This window comes from Rhinoderma darwinii (genome assembly GCF_050947455.1).
Source record: "Rhinoderma darwinii isolate aRhiDar2 chromosome 5 unlocalized genomic scaffold, aRhiDar2.hap1 SUPER_5_unloc_2, whole genome shotgun sequence".
Lineage (NCBI taxonomy): Eukaryota > Metazoa > Chordata > Amphibia > Anura > Rhinodermatidae > Rhinoderma > Rhinoderma darwinii.
The window spans coordinates 280,459-302,991 of NW_027461776.1; the positions used below are offsets into that span (position 1 = coordinate 280,459).

The 22,533-nt window shown below is 43.6% G+C and overlaps 1 protein-coding gene across 1 annotated transcript in view; it reads right to left on the reverse strand.

Annotated features, from left to right (window-relative positions):
- OBSCN (obscurin, cytoskeletal calmodulin and titin-interacting RhoGEF) overlaps positions 1-22,533 on the reverse strand; it is a 297,141-nt gene that overhangs the window by 91,579 nt on the left and 183,029 nt on the right. The window contains exon 55 of the mRNA XM_075847538.1: positions 8,150-8,345. Within this exon, the coding sequence (XP_075703653.1) occupies positions 8,150-8,345 (196 nt within the window). The remainder of the gene's footprint in view (positions 1-8,149; positions 8,346-22,533) is intronic.

A 22,533-nucleotide genomic window follows, 5' to 3' on the forward strand; every position in this document is an offset into this window, starting at 1 on the left:
TCGTCCTTCATCAGCTCGTAGTTCCCCCAGAAGACCTCAAGGCCCCCTAGGTGAACAAAGCTGATGTCAAACTCGACCGAGCCATGAGGATGTATCAAGGCAAAGATGTCACTCGCCTTGAAGCCCATCCCCAGCAGCAGCTCCACCACCCTCTTTCTGGGAGGGCACGCATCATTGCCACGCCACCGGAGACGGACCACATTCCTCCTGGCTACAGCCTGCCCGGCTGTTGGGAGCGACCACTGATCTCCTCGTTGCTCTCGGAAGGCATTTAGACCATATCTGTCTATCCAGAAAGACAGGTCCTTCTGCACTCCCCCTATGGTTAGGGTTTGCTTTCCCTCTCTTAAAGCGTCCAAGAGACGTTGTTGCAAGTTACCGTCCCCGGACCTTGAGGATGAAGATGGGTGGGCCCGCTGTCCCCCCGCTGCCACACCAGCATAAGACCTGCCGGATGTCACAGCAAGAGGAGCGCCAGGCCCATTGCCCCTGGTTGATACCCCATCCCCACCACCCACCACCTCACCACCTACAGACACAGCACTCAACACCCCATTACCAGCAGACACTCCAGCAACTTTATTTACAGACACCTGCATACCCCCAGCAGTTCCCACATCCACAGCCGCAACTTTTTTATTTAACCCACCAGGTCCCCCTGCAGTCATCCTTCTGGCCAGGCCTGGTTCTATGTTATGTATTTTTTCTGTACATTTTGTGTGGGTAGACACTGCTTCAGTCTCCGCATCATCAGGCACCTTTGCAGGGACGCCACCAGATGTTATAAGCGGTGTCCCCGCTGTGCCCTCCGCCTCATTAACCTCCATCTTTTCTATGTGCGGAACATTTTTGGGAAAGGGGCCACCGCCGCCCCCGACGCCAGCAGCCCCCTTCTCGCCTACACCACTTTTCAGTGATGCGGACGAAGGAGCCACTGATGTCACTGGAGCCGCCTCCGGCGCCGGACCACTCCCCCCTCCCACAGAGGAGTGGCCAACAGAGCCGGAGCCCCCTCTGTGACCGCCCTTGTCCGGAACGTCTGACGGCTTTACTGCGACACCGACAGACTTCCGGCTTTCAGACACCACATCCGGTTTCTGGTTTACCCGTTCTCCAGACCGCTGACTCGCATCAGAGACCAGTTTCCCGGGCTCGCCATTAACCGGACACGGGGACACACCCCCTGGCGTCACCAGGCCACCAGTACCGCCCCCTTTGCAGGGGTTGGCGTCCGGCGCCATTTTGACCACCACGTGTTCTAATGCCGGACCCGTAACACTCTCCCCGCATTCCCGCTCCAGCCCCACTGCAGAGGCTTGAGCTGGGGGTCTTGCGGGTCCTGCGCCCTGATCCTGACTTGCATCTGGCTCAGAGCACAGGAAGGATCTTGCTGTGTACACCATTTTAAATGAACCTTCAGCAGATTTTTTTTTCTTTGTCTTTTTTTTCTTCTTAAATTTTTTTTTTTTCTTTTGCTTTTCCTCCTCTGCGGGTAACTCTGCACCGAAACAAAATCCCTGGAAGGATACCGGCGACTCCACATTACGGATCTGAGTGAGTAATCCTGGAGGCCGCTCACTGTCAGTATCAAAACTCTCCTGATTTCTCCCAGCTGTGAGTCCACCCTCCTCCTCCTCACTGCTCCTGGGTGCATCAGAATCTGAGCCTTCTCTGGACTTTACTGTGTCGCTCTCCATTTTCTCCCCCACAATTTCCTTTGCTGTGTCTGGGGCTCTGCTGTCTTCCTCCACACTTTCTATTTTTATAGGTTCTGCCATCTCGGCAAACCTCTCTTCATTTTTTAATTTTTCACCAAACACCCCTCCGCCTGCCAAAATCTCCTCACGTCTCTCTTCCACTTCTTTTATTTCCTCCAACAAGGATTTCACGTTTAAAAGGTATCGGGACCTCTTACCTCCTGAGGCTTTTGCAGCTCTTCCTCTGGCGACCGCCAAGTCCGCACGGAGCCGTTGCAGCGACTTCCTGAGGTCCCGATACTCCTCCAACCGCATAGCCAGACGGGAGCTGAAGTTCTCCACCGTCTCTCCGGTCCTCAGCTGTCCCCATTCCTCCACACGACCGTCATCCAAATGTCCGGACGGCGCTGGTCCTTCTCCAGATGACAACACCTCGATCACCCTGCCGGACCGCGTCTCCATACCCTTATCCAGGGTTCCAGCGTCAGGGGGAGCCAGGACAGCCTTGCCCCGAGATGATCTCCTCACCCCCGCGACTGTTTGCATATTCCCAGCCAGCTGGGATGACCCTCTACCCCCCGCTGGCATGCTCCGGGAGGTAGAGGTCTGAGGCTCCATCCTAGGATGGAACCCCCCTCAGGGTACTTTCCAAGCCCAGGCAGATGGTATGAGGCCTGGGCAGATAGAATAAGGAAAGTCCCGGGATCCAAGGCCTGCACGGTAGTCTCAGCAGCTCTCTCCACACCTCCTACTCCACCCACTCCAGAGCTGCACTGACTATTCTGCTGGTGGAGTCACTGTGTACATACATTATATTACTTATCCTGTACTGATCCTGAGTTATATCCTGTATTATGCTCCAGAGCTGCACTCACTATTCTGCTGGTGGAGTCACGGTGTACATACATTACATTACTTATCCTGTACTGATCCTGCGTTACATCCTGTATTCTACTCCAGAGCTGCACTCACTATTCTGCTGGTGGAGTCACTGTGTACATACATTATATTACTTATCCTGTACTGATCCTGAGTTATATCCTGTATTATGCTCCAGAGCTGCACTCACTATTCTGCTGGTGGAGTCACGGTGTACATACATTACATTACTTATCCTGTACTGATCCTGCGTTACATCCTGTATTCTACTCCAGAGCTGCACTCACTATTCTGCTGGTGTAGTCACTGTGTACATACATTACATTACTTATCCTGTACTGATCCTGAGTTACATCCTGTATTATACTCCAGAGCTGCACTCTCTATTCTGCTGGTGGAGTCACTGTGTACATACATTACATTACCTATCCTGTACTGATCCTGAGTTACATCCTGTATTACACTCCAGAGCTGCACTCACTATTCTGCTGGTGGAGTCACTGTGTACATACATTACATTACTTATCCTGTACTGATCCTGAGTTATATCCTGTATTATACTCCAGAGTTGCACTCACTATTCTGCTGGTGGAGACACTGTGTACATACATTACTTATCCTGTACTGATCCTGAGTTATATCCTGTATTATACTCCAGAGTTGCACTCACTATTCTGCTGGTGGAGACACTGTGTACATACATTACTTATCCTGTACTGACCATGAGTTGTACAGTGACTCCACCAGCAGAATAGTGAGTGCAGCTCTGGAGTATAATACAGGATATAACTCAGGATCAGTACAGGATAAGTCATGTAATGTATGTACACAGTGACTCCACCAGCAGAATAGTGAGTACAGCTCTGGAGTATAATACAGGATATAACTCAGGATCAGTACAGGATTAGTAATGTAATGTATGTACACAGCGACTCCACCAGCAGAATAGTGAGTGCAGCTCTGGAGTATAATACAGGATATAACTCAGGATCAGTACAGGATAAGTAATGTATGTACACAGTGACTCCACCAGCAGAATAGTGAGTGCAGCTCTGGAGTATAATACAGGATGTAACTCAGGATCAGTACAGGATAAGTAATGTAATGTATGTACACAGTGACTCCACCAGCAGAATAGTGAGTGCAGCTCTGAAGTATAATACAGGGTGTAACTCAGGATCAGTACAGGATAAGTAATGTAATGTATGTACACAGTGAGTCCACCAGCAGAATAGTGAGTGCAGCTCTGGAGTATAATACAGGATGTAACTCAGGATCAGTACAGGATAAGTAGTGTAATGTATGTACACAGTGACTCCACCAGCAGAATAGTGAGTGCAGCTCTGGAGTATAATACAGGATATAACTCAGGATCAGTACAGGATAAGTAGTGTAATGTATGTACACAGTGACTCCACCAGCAGAATAGTGAGTGCAGCTCTGGAGTATAATACAGGATGTAACTCAGGATCAGTACAGGATAAGTAATGTAATGTATGTACACAGTGATTCCAACAGCAGAATAGTGAGTGCAGCTCTGGAGTATAATACAGGATGTAACTCAGGATCAGCAGAGTATAAGTAATATTGAAGCCGAGTTACCACGTGTTTGGACTGGACGTCAACACAAACTCAGATAATTACTTTTTCTGTATATAATGTATGTTAAAGGGTTGAGCTCAATATACAGAGGAGAGAAGATCTGACATGAGGCCTGTGAAGATGGTGGATGAGATACACAGATTCTGGCGGTAGTCTTCCAAAATAGATGGAAGACCTCACCTTCAACGTCAAGCATGGCGACAACCCTAGTGCCTCCAGCTTCACACACATAGACGCCACTGTCCTCAGGAACCACAGACTTAATGGTCAACTTGGCCACATTCCAGTCTTGCTCGGCAATGATCCTCTTCCCGTCGGCACTTAGGTCTACATCGTTTTTCTTCCACGCAGCCTGCACTGGTCTAGAGTATTGGCAGATGAACTCTGCTGTGTCATCTTCATCAATGGTGAGGTCATTCATTGGACTGACCACCTCAATGGTTGGATCTGTCAACCAACACGTCAGAGGGGACATGCATTAAAGCGCTTTGATGAAATGACAACATTGTTTTCAAACCACGGCAGCAGCACGGTGAAGAGTCAGCCAAGCTTTGGTTAGTATTTGTAGCCGGGTGGCAGGCTTAAATCAGGTAAATGCTGCATCAATGGGGAAATAGCAGAGTGTACCGGATGGAAGGAGACAAAACGACTAAACTCGCGGTCCTCGAGAGATGCACGCGCACCCCTGCAATTAAAGACATGATATACAGCAGAAGACGTCCCATCACCCTGACATGTATAGCTCTATGTAATAAATTGGTGGTCACATAGAAAGGAAGTCAGGTGGTTGCTGGGAAACCTGAACGATCACCGTAACATTTGATATGGTGGAGCTATAGGTGGAGCTGCGTTGTAGCGTTCTGTATGGAAATGATGTCAATGGATAACTGAACTGAGGCTACAACCTGAGGTGAGGGTTACACCTACTATCCCTAAATGTATAATATATATATATTGTATCTCCAGCTAATCCGGAGTTCCATCATGTCTTATACTCCAGTCACATTCAGAGCTGCAATCACAATTCTGATGGTTTCTGTTTATTAGGGAGCAGTGCGTTGACAGCCCAGTTACACAGTTAGAGCAAAGCAGTTAGTCAGATGATTGACGACGCAGTGGAAGCTAAACTGCTGTTTGCTTCCAAGGCAACCAGTAAAATGGTGAATGCAGCTCTGGATGTGACTGGAGGATTGATACAACGTTCCTCAGAGTTGATGTTTAGAGAGGTTGTGGGTCATACAGTACACTCTCTATAGGGTCGCCAAGCTGTTACACTCCACACAGTATGAGCACACCAGATGGGGGTCAATGTTTCCAGTGAATTGTCATACAATCCGATATAACGGACGCGGACGACATTCACTTATCAAACACTGAGCGACCACATCTCAGCGTCAAGCGGCTCCTAAAGCACCAAGAAAAAAAGGATCTTAAAGTATCCAGAAGGCAAGAAGTGATTCCCCCCATAGATCAGGCCATTCAGTAAAGGCAAGTGCAGCTCAACAGCTCAACCCCGCTCACTCCGTCCCGGAGATTTGGTCCTTCAGGTTTTAGTTGAGTTTATTTTAATGTGAAAACCTCGTCCAGTCCAGAGAGATGGAGCCAAAATGTTCCACATGAAGCACAAGAGACCGGACTGAAGCTTCATCTTATTATAGACACAACGTGAGAAAACCCAAAACGCTGGAGAAGTCAACCATGGAGGAAGAGGGCAAACTACGAGAAGATAGAGACCATCCCCGGGACCATGGACAAGAAACCTGAAGACCCAAACACTGGAGAAGTTAACCATGGAGGAAGAGGACAAACTACGAGAAGATGGAGACCATCCCCGGGACCATGGGCAAGAAACCTGAAGACCCAAACACTGGAGAAGTCAACCATGGAGGAAGAGGACAAACTACGAGAAGATGGTGACCATGCCCGGGACCATGGGCAAGAAACCTGAAGACCCAAACACTGGAGAAGTCAACCATGGAGGAAGAGGACAAACTACGAGAAGATGGAGACCATCCCCGGGACAAGAAACCTGAAGACCCAAACACTGGAGAAGTCAACCATGGAGGAAGAGGGCAAACTACGAGAAGATGGTGACCATCCCCGGGACAAGAAACCTGAAGACCCAAACACTGGAGAAGTCAACCATGGAGGAAGAGGAGAAACTACGAGAAGATGGAGACCATCCCCGGACCATGGACAAGAAACCTGAAGACCCAAACACTGGACAGGACATTGTGGAGGAACGCGGGCCACACGGGTCGGGACATGACAACAATGCACCAAACCAGCAGCTCTTTCCAGTCGTCTCCATCACCCGGGAAGATCGTTTTATATTTTGACAGAACATTTTTTGAAAAAAGTCAATTAAAAAAAGTGTCTTATCCTGGCCAGACACCCCCAGCCCATGACTGAGAGATGGAGAAGACACCAGGGAGAGGTGGACCTTGTTCTCTATGATCCGAAGCCGTGTGAGAACTGGGTCATGTAAGGTGAGGAGACCGGGACCTTCAAACACTTACATCAGACCCCACAGAATATATCCTACGGCGCATGAACACTTTTATTTTATTTTGTATTTTAAATTTTTCCATTTAATTTGAAAAAATTAAAAAAATTATTTTCCCAAAAATTTCATGTTTTCAAAAAGTTGCTTGTTATTTTTTTTTAAAGACTATGGAGGAGCAAGTTATAAAAGTTATAGGAAACCTGAGGACAGAGGTGATTGGTCGGCCCGTTCCTTTGAGTTTTTTACTTCTGGTGGTTTTTTTTCTATATTTCTATCCAAATAATAATAATTTCTATAAATCTGACGCTCCAGGATCCGGTGACTGGAGCAGCGGCTGAGACTTCCTGCGCAATTATCGCTGTCCAACCATCTCCACACGGACAACGCTGGACTGTACAGAGAGTACAAAATGGCCGCCATAAACAATGCGATGCACCTGCCTTTCCACAATGGCGTCTGCGGGGTGAAGCGGTGACAACATATTGTAAAACATTGTAAGATTTAGAATAACAAAAATGGAATTTGTCTTTTTTTGTAAACATTTTTGGATTTAACCCTTTACATTCATATTTAAAATCTGAAGATTTTCTCTGTGGTTCAGTCGGTCAGGAGATGGACCTCATTGTGTATGGACGTCCGCCCGGCTCGTAACTCTGGCAAAATGATCAGATACGGCTGCCACGTGTCGGCCGGGCAGACGTCCACATCCAGTGACTGATCCCTCTACGGACATCATTCTGGTGCTTTATAGGGTGAAGATGGCGGATTAGTGGCAGCTGTTCCAGGGGAAGATGGCGGATTAGTGGTAGCTGTTCCATTCCATTAGATTTCCAGTGTTCACCTTCGCTAGAAATTCTACATTCATAAAGACGTCGTTGGCTCTGTTCACATTGGCGTTCGGAGCCTCCATTGCAGATTCTGTTAAATTTGAAGGGAATAATAGCGCGGCACGCAGCACTAACATTCCCGTCATAACGCCGGACACCTCAGCGGGACACGACATGCCCCACTGTAAGTTAATGGGGTCAGTTGAGGAGCGCTGGTGTCCGTCGTGCTGGATCGGGCCATTCGTCACGGCTCTCTGTGAACAGAGTCTTATCAGATTACATTGTCGGGATGAGGCCCCTGCAGTGGACATCACCCACCCATCACCCTCCAGGATTAGAAATTGACAACGAACCCGAAATAATTACAAAAAACCTCCAAACATAAGTGATTGTTGAGGGATATTAAGTGATGATCTTGTCGGGGACATCATTCTATGTGATTATAGGACCGAGGCTTCACTAAGGTCCCGTATCCTAGGACTTCATCACTCAGAGGAGCAGCTCCAGGGCCCCAATGCAAAATCAATATTCTGCTGTCAATTGATACCTGCATTTAAGGTCCCTTACCCATAATGCCTCTGTATTCCAGCGAGGGGGGACACTAGGAGATGTTTAGTTGTGTTAGTCCTTTTAAATACCTTTAATTAAGAGTTTAGCGGTAGACGTGAGAGAACCGGCTTTGAAGGTGACAACGCCCGAGTCATTGGTCCCCAGGTTTTTTAAGGTTAAGGTGTGGACTCGGCCTCTGTGCACTGAGATCTCGTTCTCTGGGCCGTTCTGCAGGGGAGAACCATCGAGCCACCACTGTACGTTCCACACATCCGGGCTGGACAGCTCGCAGGAGAAAGCGGCCGTCTCCCCCGCAAAGACGTCCATGTTCTTTAAACCGGACACTATCTCTACGTTACTCTCTGGTGATGGGTCGGGATTAAAGAGAAAAATGAGACAATGTCATCAAATCAACCAAATTGTGTAAACAGCTTGAAATAGTGAAATAAGAAGGAGGTGGAGCTCGGCATCAGGTGTATCCAGTCCTCCCAGGTAGATCCTGACCCTCCACAATACAATGTCCCACAGAACCGAATGATCATACTAGACCAGACTGACCCCAAAAGAGGTGAACTAGACCATCCACAACCTTCTCATTGTGGAGCAATGTAACTGGAGAAAACAGGGGCCTCCTCTCCATTATAATCCCAATCCACATAAATATCTACATCCTGCCCTAATAGTGTCAGATATATATGGACATTGATGTTGACGTAAATCTGGATCAATACTCCCTCATATCCACATACACATGACACTAGTCTGCACAGTGAGGATTTAGATATTGATGTGGACGGAGGTCTGGATCACTGCTCCCTCATATCCACATACACATGACACTAGTCTGGACAGTGAGGATGTAGATATTGATGTGGATGGAGCTCTGGATCACTGCTCCCTCATATCCACATACACATGACACTAGTCTGGACAGTGAGGATGTAGATATTGATGTGGATGGAGGTCTGGATCAATGCTCCCTCATATCCACACATACATGACACTAGTCTGGACAGTGAGGATGTAGATATTGATGTGGACGGAGGTCTGGATCACTGCTCCCTCATATCCACATACATGACACTAGTCTGGACAGTGAGGATGTAGATATTGATGTGGATGGAGGTCTTGATCACTGCTCTCTCATATCCACATACACATGACACTAGTCTGGACAATGAGGATATAGATATTGATGTGGATGAAGGTCTGGATCACTGCTCCCTCATATCCACATACATGACACTAGTCTGGACAGTGAGGATGTAGATATTGATGTGGATGGAGATCTGGATCACTGCTCCCTCATATCCACATACATGACACTAGTCTGGACAGTGAGGATGTAGATATTGATGTGGATGGAGGTCTGGATCACAGCTCCCTCACATCCACACATACATGACACTAGTCTGCACAGTGAGGATGTAGATATTGATGTGGATGGAGGTCTGGATCACTGCTCCCTCATATCCACACATACACATGACACTAGTCTGGACAGTGAGGATGTAGATATGGATGTGGAAGGAGGTCTTGATCACTGCTCCCTCATATCCACATACATGACACTAGTCTGGACAGTGAGGATGTAGATATTGATGTGGACGGAGGTCTGGATCACTGCTCCCTCATATCCACATACACATGACACTAGTCTGCACAGTGAGGATGTAGATATTGATGTGGATGGAGGTTTGGATCACTGCTCCCTCATACCCACATACACATGACACTAGTCTGCACAGTGAGGATGTAGATATTGATGTGGATGGAGGTCTGGATCACTGCTCCCTCATATCCACATACATGACACTAGTCTGGACAGTGAGGATGTATATATTGATGTGGATGGAGATCTGGATCACTGCTCCCTCATATCCACACATACATGACACTAGTCTGGACAGTGAGGATGTAGATATTGATGTGGATGGAGGTCTGGATCACAGCTCCCTCATATCCACACATACATGACACTAGTCTGGAGAGTGAGGATGTAGATATTGATGTGGATGGAGGTCTGGATCACTGCTCTCTCATATCGACATACATGACACTAGTCTGGACAGTGAGGATGTAGATATTGATGTGGACAGAGGTCTGGATCACAGCTCCCTCATATCCACATACACATGACACTAGTCTGGACAGTGAGGATGTAGATATGGATGTGGACGGAGGTCTGGATCACTGCTCCCTCATATCCACATAAACATGACACTAGTCTGCACAGTGAGGATGTAGATATTGATGTGGACAGAGGTCTGGATCACAGCTCCCTCATATCCACATACACATGACACTAGTCTGGACAGTGAGGATGTAGATATTGATGTGGATGGAGCTCTGGATCACTGCTCCCTCATATCCACACATACACATGACATTAGTCTGGACAGTGAGAATGTAGATATTGATGTGGATGGAGGTCTGGATCACTGCTCCCTCATATCCACACATACATGACACTAGTCTGGACAGTGAGGATGTAGATATTGATATGGATGGAGGTTTGGATCACTGCTCCCTCATATCCACACATACATGACACTAGTCTGGACAGTGAGGATTTAGATATTGATGTGGACGGAGGTCTGGATCACTGCTCCCTCATATCCACATACATGACACTAGTCTGGACAGTGAGGATGTAGATATTGATGTGGATGGAGGTCTGGATCACTGCTCCCTCATATCCACATACACATGACACTAGTCTGGACAGTGAGGATGTAGATATTGATGTGGATGGAGGTCTGGATCACTGCTCTCTCATATCCACATACACATGACACTAGTCTGGACAGTGAGGATGTAGATATTGATGTGGATGGAGCTCTGGATCACGGCTCCCTCATATCCACATACACATGACAGTAGTCTGGACAGTGAGGATGTAGATATTGATGTGGATGGAGCTCTGGATCACTGCTCCCTCATATCCACATACACATGACACTAGTCTGGACAGTGAGGATGTAGATATTGATGTGGATGGAGATCTGGATCACTGCTCCCTCATATCCACACATACACATGACACTAGTCTGGACAGTGAGGATGTAGATATGGATGTGGAAGGAGGTCTTGATCACTGCTCCCTCATATCCACATACATGACACTAGTCTGGACAGTGAGGATGTAGATATTGATGTGGACGGAGGTCTGGATCACTGCTCCCTCATATCCACATACACATGACACTAGTCTGCACAGTGAGGATGTAGATATTGATGTGGATGGAGGTTTGGATCACTGCTCCCTCATACCCACATACACATGACACTAGTCTGCACAGTGAGGATGTAGATATTGATGTGGATGGAGGTCTGGATCACTGCTCCCTCATATCCACATACATGACACTAGTCTGGACAGTGAGGATGTATATATTGATGTGGATGGAGATCTGGATCACTGCTCCCTCATATCCACACATACATGACACTAGTCTGGACAGTGAGGATGTAGATATTGATGTGGATGGAGGTCTGGATCACAGCTCCCTCATATCCACACATACATGACACTAGTCTGGAGAGTGAGGATGTAGATATTGATGTGGATGGAGGTCTGGATCACTGATCTCTCATATCGACATACATGACACTAGTCTGGACAGTGAGGATGTAGATATTGATGTGGACAGAGGTCTGGATCACAGCTCCCTCATATCCACATACACATGACACTAGTCTGGACAGTGAGGATGTAGATATGGATGTGGACGGAGGTCTGGATCACTGCTCCCTCATATCCACATAAACATGACACTAGTCTGCACAGTGAGGATGTAGATATTGATGTGGACAGAGGTCTGGATCACAGCTCCCTCATATCCACATACACATGACACTAGTCTGGACAGTGAGGATGTAGATATTGATGTGGATGGAGCTCTGGATCACTGCTCCCTCATATCCACACATACACATGACATTAGTCTGGACAGTGAGAATGTAGATATTGATGTGGATGGAGGTCTGGATCACTGCTCCCTCATATCCACACATACATGACACTAGTCTGGACAGTGAAGATGTAGATATTGATATGGATGGAGGTTTGGATCACTGCTCCCTCATATCCACACATACATGACACTAGTCTGGACAGTGAGGATTTAGATATTGATGTGGACGGAGGTCTGGATCACTGCTCCCTCATATCCACATACATGACACTAGTCTGGACAGTGAGGATGTAGATATTGATGTGGATGGAGGTCTGGATCACTGCTCCCTCATATCCACATACACATGACACTAGTCTGGACAGTGAGGATGTAGATATTGATGTGGATGGAGGTCTGGATCACTGCTCTCTCATATCCACATACACATGACACTAGTCTGGACAGTGAGGATGTAGATATTGATGTGGATGGAGCTCTGGATCACGGCTCCCTCATATCCACATACACATGACAGTAGTCTGGACAGTGAGGATGTAGATATTGATGTGGATGGAGCTCTGGATCACTGCTCCCTCATATCCACATACATGACACTAGTCTGGACAGTGAGGATGTAGATATTGATGTGGACGGAGGTCTGGATCACTGCTCCCTCATATCCACATACACATGACACTAGTCTGCACAGTGAGGATGCAGAGATTGATGTGGACAGAGGTCTGGATCACTGCTCCCTCATATCCACATACATGACACTAGTCTGGACAGTGAGGATGTAGATATTGATGTGGACGGAGATCTGGATCACTGCTCCCTCATATCCACATACATGACACTAGTCTGGACAGTGAGGATGTAGATATTGATGTGGACAGAGGTCTGGATCACTGCTCCCTCATATCCACATACATGACACTAGTCTGGACAGTGAGGATGTAGATATTGATGTGGATGGAGGTCTGGATCACTGCTCCCTCATATCCACATACATGACACTAGTCTGGACAGTGAGGATGTAGATATTGATGTGGATGGAGGTCTGGATCACTGCTCCCTCATATCCACATACATGACACTAGTCTGGACAGTGAGGATGTAGATATTGATGTGGATGGAGGTTTGGATCACTGCTCCCTCATATCCACATACACATGACACTAGTCTGCACAGTGAGGATGTAGATATTGATGTGGACAGAGGTCTGGATCACAGCTCCCTCATATCCACATACATGACACTAGTCTGGACAGTGAGGATGTAGATATTGATGTGGACGGAGGTCTTGATCACTGCTCCCTCATATCCACACATACATGACATTAGTCTGGACAGTGAGGATGTAGATATTGATGTGGATGGAGGTCTGGATCACTGCTCCCTCATATCCAGATACATGACACTAGTCTGGACAGTGAGGATGTAGATATTGATGTGGATGGAGGTCTGGATCACTGCTCCCTCATATCCACATACATGACACTAGTCTGGACAGTGAGGATGTAGATATTGATGTGGATGGAGGTCTGGATCATGGCTCCCTCATATCCACATACATGAAACTAGTCTGGACAGTGAGGATGTAGATATTGATGTGGATGGAGCTCTGGATCACTGCTCCCTCATATCCACACATACATGACACTAGTCTGGACAGTGAGGATGTAGATATTGATGTGGATGGAGGTCTGGATCACGGCTCCCTCATATCCACATACACATGACACTAGTCTGGACAGTGAGGATGTAGATATTGATGTGGATGGAGGTCTGGATCACTGCTCCCTCATATCCAGATACATGACACTAGTCTGGACAGTGAGGATGTAGATATTGATGTGGATGGAGGTCTGGATCACTGCTCCCTCATATCCACATACATGACACTAGTCTGGACAGTGAGGATGTAGATATTGATGTGGATGGAGGTCTGGATCACGGCTCCCTCATATCCACATACACATGACACTAGTCTGGACAGTGAGGATGTAGATATTGATGTGGATGGAGGTCTGGATCACGGCTCCCTCATATCCACATACACATGACACTAGTCTGGACAGTGAGGATGTAGATATTGATGTGGACGGAGGTCTTGATCACTGCTCCCTCATATCTACATACATGACACTAGTCTGGACAGTGAGGATGTAGATATTGATGTGGATGGAGCTCTGGATCACGGCTCCCTCATATCCACAAATACATGACACTAGTCTGGACAGTGAGGATGTAGATATTGATGTGGATGGAGGTCTTGATCACTGCTCTCTCATATCCACATACACATGACACTAGTCTGGACAGTGAGGATGTAGATATTGATGTGGATGGAGCTCTGGATCACTGCTCCCTCATATCCACACACACATGACACTAGCTGGACAGTGAGGATGTAGATATTGATGTGGATGGAGGTCTGGATCACGGCTCCCTCATATCCACATGCACATGACACTAGTCTCACTGTTCATACTGAATCTCCATAAAGGGAAGATCTGGATATCATGTGCGAATTAGCAGTAGTCTGGTGACAATGAACTACGGGCATCTCATAGTTTGCCCACTAAGCGCCCGGCTGCATATTGCGGGCAGGATTTGTACTTAGCCTGAAGTTCCTTCCATTCTCTTCTCCATCTTGAGGACGTGTAGGTGGCAGCCAACGGTTATAAATTAAAGACAGAAACGGTGATATAAGGTGCAAATACACCAAACTTCCGTAAGGTTCACTCCCACTGCTGACCGGGACACAATGCTGATTGGCTGCTGGGGTTAACCCTTTGGGAGCCGATGATTACAACCCCCCACAACCTAGTAGCTCCATGCTGCACAGATATCACACAGGGCTCATTTATAAATCCAGTGCCCGGAGCAACCAATCAGGATCCAGAGTATGCAAGTTACAAATCAGACGTCTGATTGGTGGATGAGGGACCCTGCTGTTTCCTTTGCCCCAGTGTTTATAAATGACAGGAACATGTGAGGCAGCGGCACACCACTGAATAACCGGAAAATAACGCAAGCCGCGGGCACGACAGATGAACGCCTCACATCTGAAGTGTTACTGGATGTGGATACAGGATGATCAGATACAATGTATCACATTGACAGCTGGATATATACAGGGACCTACAGAATCACACAGATATAACAGGTGCCAGTGTAAGCACATGCTGTCCTCTATAGTGACACCAGGGGGCACTGCGCTGCTCACACCACACCGGGTCCTGATTACCCTCCTCACACTAACACAAAGGTGCCAGATAATAACCTGACCTACGAGAAACTGGAGACTGTGACAAATACAACTGTTAGGAAAACGCCTGTTCCCTTAAGATCACCATGACTACTGTTCTGGCTTCTGGGCGGTTCTGTTTTACTTTGAGCCTATCTCTACTCTCTGTCCTTCTGCCTATCAGGTGTGGGCTTACTACTTATACCCAGCCTCCTCCACCCGGTCTTTGCTTGTGATTTTCCTGGTCTTCTGGTGATCTGATCAAGCTCTGACACTCCCGGCACTTCTGACTACTGGACTTCTTGGAGATTGACCTCGGCTTGTCTCTCGTTAACCCCTTGTTTACCACTTTTGATTATCTGCTCCCTGCCGGTTCTGACCTCTGCTGTACCTGATATCCCCTTGCTTACGGTTTTGGACTTTCTGTTACCCTCTGTCTGTCTGGTTCCTGTTCAGGTTTTGCCTGCCTTGCACCTCTCATCCAACACTGAACTCTGGTAAGACCGCCTGCGTTCTATGCTGCAAAGACCATCCCACCATGCGGTCGGCTCTGGTGAATACCTTATAGTAGCCTTATGCCTCATGCACACGACCGTTGTGCCACTCGGGTCGTTTTTGACGGCATCCGAGTGGCGCCCGACAGTCTTCATGGACCCATCCACTTTAGCGGGTGAATTGGGTGCGTGAAAAATGGCCCGAGTCTCCGACCCGAGGAAAGATAGAACATGTCCTATCTTTCCTCGGATCACTGACGGGTCGTGTGCATGAGGAATTTATGGATTTAAAATCTGATTGGTTGGCGGTTATTAGGAATATGAGCGGTTACTGAAGGACAGAAAACTTGTTTAGGGAGTTATGTACATTCTGCTTTTCTTACATGATCGGACCATGGAGTCACACAATAAGATTTATCAAAACTGGTACAACGGAAAGTGGAGGAGTCGCTCATAGCAGCCAATAAGATTCCAGCTTTCTTCATCTGAAGGCCTTCATGAAAATGAAAGCAGCTACCGGATTGGCTGCTATTACCACCTATATTGATCATTCTCCACCACTGTGTCCACGACTCACCAGCCACAGGAGGTTGTCCCCTCAGAGTGGAGGTCCCCCGTGGCTTCTATTGCTGGTGACGTGACACTTATTGTCAGGCTGGAGCGAGACGACCACTTCAGTTGCCTGTAGACCAGACGTGAAGCGTGAGGAGATGCGACAACCTGCACATTGGCCGCTCCTCTTCACGTTAACTATGTGACATCATTCATAAATTGTGATGTCACTACATAATGGCTACCAACTAAAGGGCAGGTGAAGTCATCATCTAACTCCAGACCCACAGAAGCTTTATAATCATAAGACGGTCTGGATCTATCATGAACTCTGCCCCGAGAAGGACGCTGCTTGTTACCTTGAACAAATACGGAGGCCGTGGTCTGAGCGGATCCTGTGCTGCAGGTGAATGGGCCGCAGTCCTCCAGGTCTACGTTGTGGATCACTAGTTCAGCTACAGATCCCTCCTGTCTCATCTCATATTTATCACCCGACTGTATGACCAGAGCTCCCTTCCTCCACTCCACAGGGACTCCATCCCTGGACACCTCGCACTGTAATACAGCAGTCCTCCCATCCTCGGCATCAATGTTCTGCAGCTCATGTGTGAACACTACAGGCAAAGCTAAAACACAGCAGAAAAAGTAACACATTACCCTACAGATAGCGTACACTGATGACATCACATAGCAAGACATGGCGGACACAGCAAACAGGCAAAATAATGTGTATTTGTCTACAGGGGGCAGTATTATAACAGTTATATTCTTGTATATAGGAGCAGTATTATAGTAGTTATATTCTTGTATATAGGAGCAGTATTATAGTAGTTATATTCTTGTACATAGGGGACAGTATTATAGTAGTTATATTCTTGTACATAGGGGCAGTATTATAGTAGTTATATTCTTGTATATAGGGAGCAGTATTATAGTAGTTATATTCTTGTATATTGGAGGGAGTATTATAGTAGTTATATTCTTGTATATAGGGGCAGTATTATAGTAGTTATATTCTTGTATATAGCAGGCAGTATTATAGTAGTTATATTCTTGTATATAGGGGCAGTATTATAGTAGTTATATTCTTGTATGTAGGGGCAGTATTATAGTAGTTATATTCTTGTATATAGGAGCAGTATTATAGTAGTTATATTCTTGTATATAGGAGCAGTATTATAGTAGTTATATTCTTGTATATAGGGGCAGTATTATAGTAGCTATATTCTTGTATATAGGGGCAGTATTATAATAGTTATATTCTTGTATACAGGGAGCAGTATTATAGTAGTTATATTCTTGTATACAGGGAGCAGTATTATAGTAGTTATATTCTTGTATATGGGAGGCAATATTATAGTAGTTATATTCTTGTATATTGGAGGGAGTATTATAGTAGTTATATTCTTGTATATAGGGGCAGTATTATAGTAGTTATATTCTTATATATAGGAGCAGTATTATAGTAGTTATATTCTTGTATATAGGGGCAGTATTATAGTAGTTATATTCTTATATATAGGAGCAGTATTATAGTAGTTATATTCTTGTATATAGGGGCAGTATTATAGTAGTTATATTCTTGTATATAGGAGCAGCATTATAGTAGTTATATTCTTGTATATGGAGCAGTATTATAGTAGTTATATTCTTGTATATAGGGGCAGTATTATAGTAGTTATATTCTTGTATATAGGAGCAGTATTATAGTAGTTATATTCTTGCATATAGGGGGCAGTATTATAGTAGTTATATTCTTGTATATAGGGGCAGTATTACAGCAGTTATATTCTTGTATATAGGTAGCAGTATTACAGTAGTTATATTCTTGTATATAGGGGCAGTATTATAGTAGTTATATTCTTGTATATAGGGGGCAGTATTATAGTAGTTATATTCTTGTATATAGGAGGCAGTATTATAGTAGTTATATTCTTGTATATAGGGGCAGTATTATAGTAGTTATATTCTTGTATATAGGGGGCAGTATTATAGTAGTTATATTCTTGTATATAGGGGGCAGTATTATAGCAGTTATATTCTTGTATATAGGGGGCAGTATTATAGTAGTTATATTCTTGTATATAAGGGGTAGTATTATAGTAGTTATATTCTTGTATATAGGAGGTAGTATTATAGTAGTTATATTCTTGTATATAGGGGCAGTATTATAGTAGTTATATTCTTGTATATAGGAGCAGTATTATAGTAATTATATTCTTGTATATAGGGGCAGTATTATAGTAGTTATATTCTTGTATATAGGGGCAGTATTATAGTAGTTATATTCTTGTATATAGGAGCAGTATTATAGTAGTTAAATTCTTGTATATAGGAGGCAGTGTTATAGTAGTTATATTCTTGTATATAGGAGGCAGTATTATAGTAGTTATATTCTTATATATAGGGGCAGTATTATAGTAGTTATATTCTTGTATATAGGAGCAGTATTATAGTAGTTATATTCTTGTATATAGGGGGCAGTATTATATTAGTTATATTCTTGTATATAGGAGCAGTATTATAGTAGTTATATTCTTGTATATAGGAGGCAGTGTTATAGTAGTTATATTCTTGTATATAGGAGGCAGTATTATAGTATTTATATTCTTGTATATAGGGGCAGTATTATAGTAGTTATATTCTTGTATATAGGGGCAGTATTATAGTAGTTATATTCTTGCATATAGGAGCAGTATTATAGTAGTTATATTCTTGTATATAGGAGCAGTATTATATTAGTTATATTCTTGTATATAGGAGCAGTATTATAGTAGTTATATTCTTGTATATAGGGGTAGCATTATAGTAGTTATAGTCTTGTATATAGGAGCAGTATTATAGTAGTTATATTCTTGTATACAGGAGGCAGTATTATAGTAGTTATATTCATGTATATAGGGGCAGTATTATAGTAGTTATATTCTTGTATATAGGAGCAGTATTATAGTAGTTATATTCTTGTATATAGGCAGCAGTATTATAGTAGTTATATTCTTGTATATAGCAGTATTATAGTAGTTATATTCTTGTATATAGGGGCAGTATTATAGTAGTTATATTCTAGTATATAGGAGCAGTATTATAGTAGTTATATTCTTGTATATAGGGGCAGTATTATAGTAGTTATATTCTTGTATATAGGGGGCAGTATTATAGTAGTTATATTCTTGTATATAGGGGCAGTATTATAGTAGATATATTCTTGTATATATAGGAGGCAGTATTATAGTAGTTATATTCTTGTATATAGAGGCAGTATTATAGTAATTCTATTCTTGTATATAGGGGCAGTATTATAGTAGTTTTATTCTTGTATATAGGAGGCAGTATTATAGTAGTTATATTCTTGTATATAGGAGGCAGTATTATAGTAGTTATATTCTTGAATATAGGAGCAGTATTATAGTAGTTATATTCTTGTATATAGGAGGCATGATTATAGTAGTTATATTCTTGTATATAGGAGCAGTATTATAGTAGTTATATTCTTGTATATAGGAGGCAGTATTATAATAGTTATATTCTTGTATATAGAGGCAGTATTATAGTAGTTATTTTCTTGTATATAGGGGCAGTATTATAGTAGTTATATTCTTGTATATAGGGGCAGTATTATAGTCGTTATATTCTTGTATATAGGGGAAGTATTATAGTAGTTATATTCTTGTATATAGGGAGCAGTATTATAGTAGTTATATTCTTGTATATAGGAGCAGTATTATAGTAGTTATATTCCTGTATATAGGAGCAGTATTATAGTAGTTATATTCTTGTATATAGGAGGCATGATTATAGTAGTTATATTCCTGTATATAGGAGGCATGATTATAGAAGTTATATTCTTGTATATAGGAGCAGTATTATAGTAGTTATATTCTTGTATATAGGAGGCATGATTATAGTAGTTATATTCTTGTATATAGGAGCAGTATTATAGTAGTTATATTCTTGTATATAGGAGGCATGATTATAGTAGTTATATTCTTGTATATAGGAGCAGTATTATAGTAGTTATATTCTTGTATATAGGAGGCAGTATTATAATAGTTATATTCTTGTATATAGGGGCAGTATTATAGTAGTTCTATTCTTGTATATAGGGGCAGTATTATAGTCGTTATATTCTTGTATATAGGGGAAGTATTATAGTAGTTATATTCTTGTATATAGGAGCAGTATTATAGTAGTTATATTCCTGTATATAAGAGCAGTATTATAGTACTTATTTTCTTGTATATAGGGGGCAGTATTATAGCAGTTATATTCTTGTATATAGGAGCAGTATTATAGTAGTTATATTCCTGTATATAGGAGCAGTATTCTAGCAGTTATATTCTTGTATATAGGAGGCAGTGGTATAGTAGTTATATTCTTGTATATAGGAGGCAGTATTATAGTAGTTATATTCTTGTATATAGGGAGCAGTATTATAGTAGTTATATTCTTGTATATAGAGGCAGTATTATAGTAGTTATATTCTTGTATATAGGGGGCAGTATTATAGTAGTTATATTCCTGTATATAGGAGGCAGTATTATAGTAGTTATATTCTTGTATATAGAGGCAGTATTATAGTAGTTATATTCTTGTATATAGGGGGCAGTATTATAGTAGTTATATTCTTGTATATAGGGGCAGTATTATAGTAGTTATATTCTTGTATATAGGAGCAGTATAAGGGCATGACCACACATGGCGGAATTCCTCCGCAACTGTCCGCATCAATGCCGCACAGAATCTGCGTTGCAGATTCTGCAGCGGATCTGCACAAAATGTGCAGAAAATTGATGCGGACTGGCCGCTGCGGACTGCAGGAAAAGTGCTTCTCTTCTCCCTATTCAGTGCAGGATAGAGAGAAGGGACAGCACTTTCCCTAGTGAAAGTCAAAGAAATTCATACTTACCGCCCGTTGTCTTGGTGACGCGTCCTTCTTTCGGCATCCGGCCCGACCTCCCTGGATGACGCTCCAGTCCATGTGACCGCTGCAGCCTGTGCTTGGCCTGTGATTGGCTGCAGCCGTCACTTACACTGAAACGTCATCCTGGGAGGCCGGACTGGAGACAGACGCAGGGAGTTCTCGGTAAGTATGAACTTATATGTTTTTTTACAGATACATGTATATTGAGATCGGTAGTCACTGTCCCGGGTGCAGAAACAGTTACTGCCGATCGCGTAACTCTTTCAGCACCCTGGACAGTGACTATTTACAGACGTCTCCTAGCAACGCTCCCGTCATTACGGGAGCCCCATTGACTTCCTCAGTCTGGCTGTAGACCTAGAAATACATAGGTCCAGCCAGAATGAAGAAATGTCATGGTAGTAAAAACAATACGCTCCGCAGCACACATAAGATCTGCGGACTTCATTGCGGAATTTTGACTCTCCATTGAAGTCAATGGAGAAATTCCGCCATGAGTCCGCAACCAGTCCGCCACTGCTCCGCAACAGACAGAGCATGCTGCGGACAACAAATTCCGCTCCGCAGCCTATGCTCCGCAGCGGAATTGTACGCATCGTGTAAACGAACACTGCTAAATTAAAGTGAAAGTCAATGGAGAAACGGCTCCGCTGCGGATTAACGCTGCGGAGTGTCCGCAGCGGAATTTAAGTGAAATTCCGCTATGTGTGAACCCGCCCTAATAGTAGTTATATTCTTGTATATAGGAGCAGTATTATAGTAGTTATATTCTTGTATATAGGAGCAGTATTATAGTAATTATATTCTTGTATATAGGAGGCAGTATTATAGTAGTTATATTCTTGTATATAGGGGCAGTATTATAGTAGTTATATTCTTGTATATAGGAGGCAGTATTATAGTAGTTATATTCTTGTATATGGGGAGCAGTATTATAGTAGTTATATTCTTGTATATAGGAGCAGTATTATAGTAGTTATATTCTTGTATATAGGTGGCAGTATTATAGTAGTTATATTCTTGTATATAGGGGGCAGTATTATAGTAGTTATATTCTTGTATATAGGAGGCAGTATTATAGTAGTTATATTCTTGTATATAGGGGGCAGTATTATAGTAGTTATATTCTTGTATATAGGGGCAGTATTATAGTAGTTATATTCTTGTATATAGGGGCAGTATTATAGTAGTTATATTCTTGTATATAGGGGGCAGTATTATAGTAGTTATATTCTTGTATATAGGGGGCAGTATTATAGTAGATATATTCTTGTATATAGTGGCAGTATTATAGTAGTTATTTTCTTGTATATAGGAGCAGTATTATATTAGTTATATTCTTGTATATAGGATC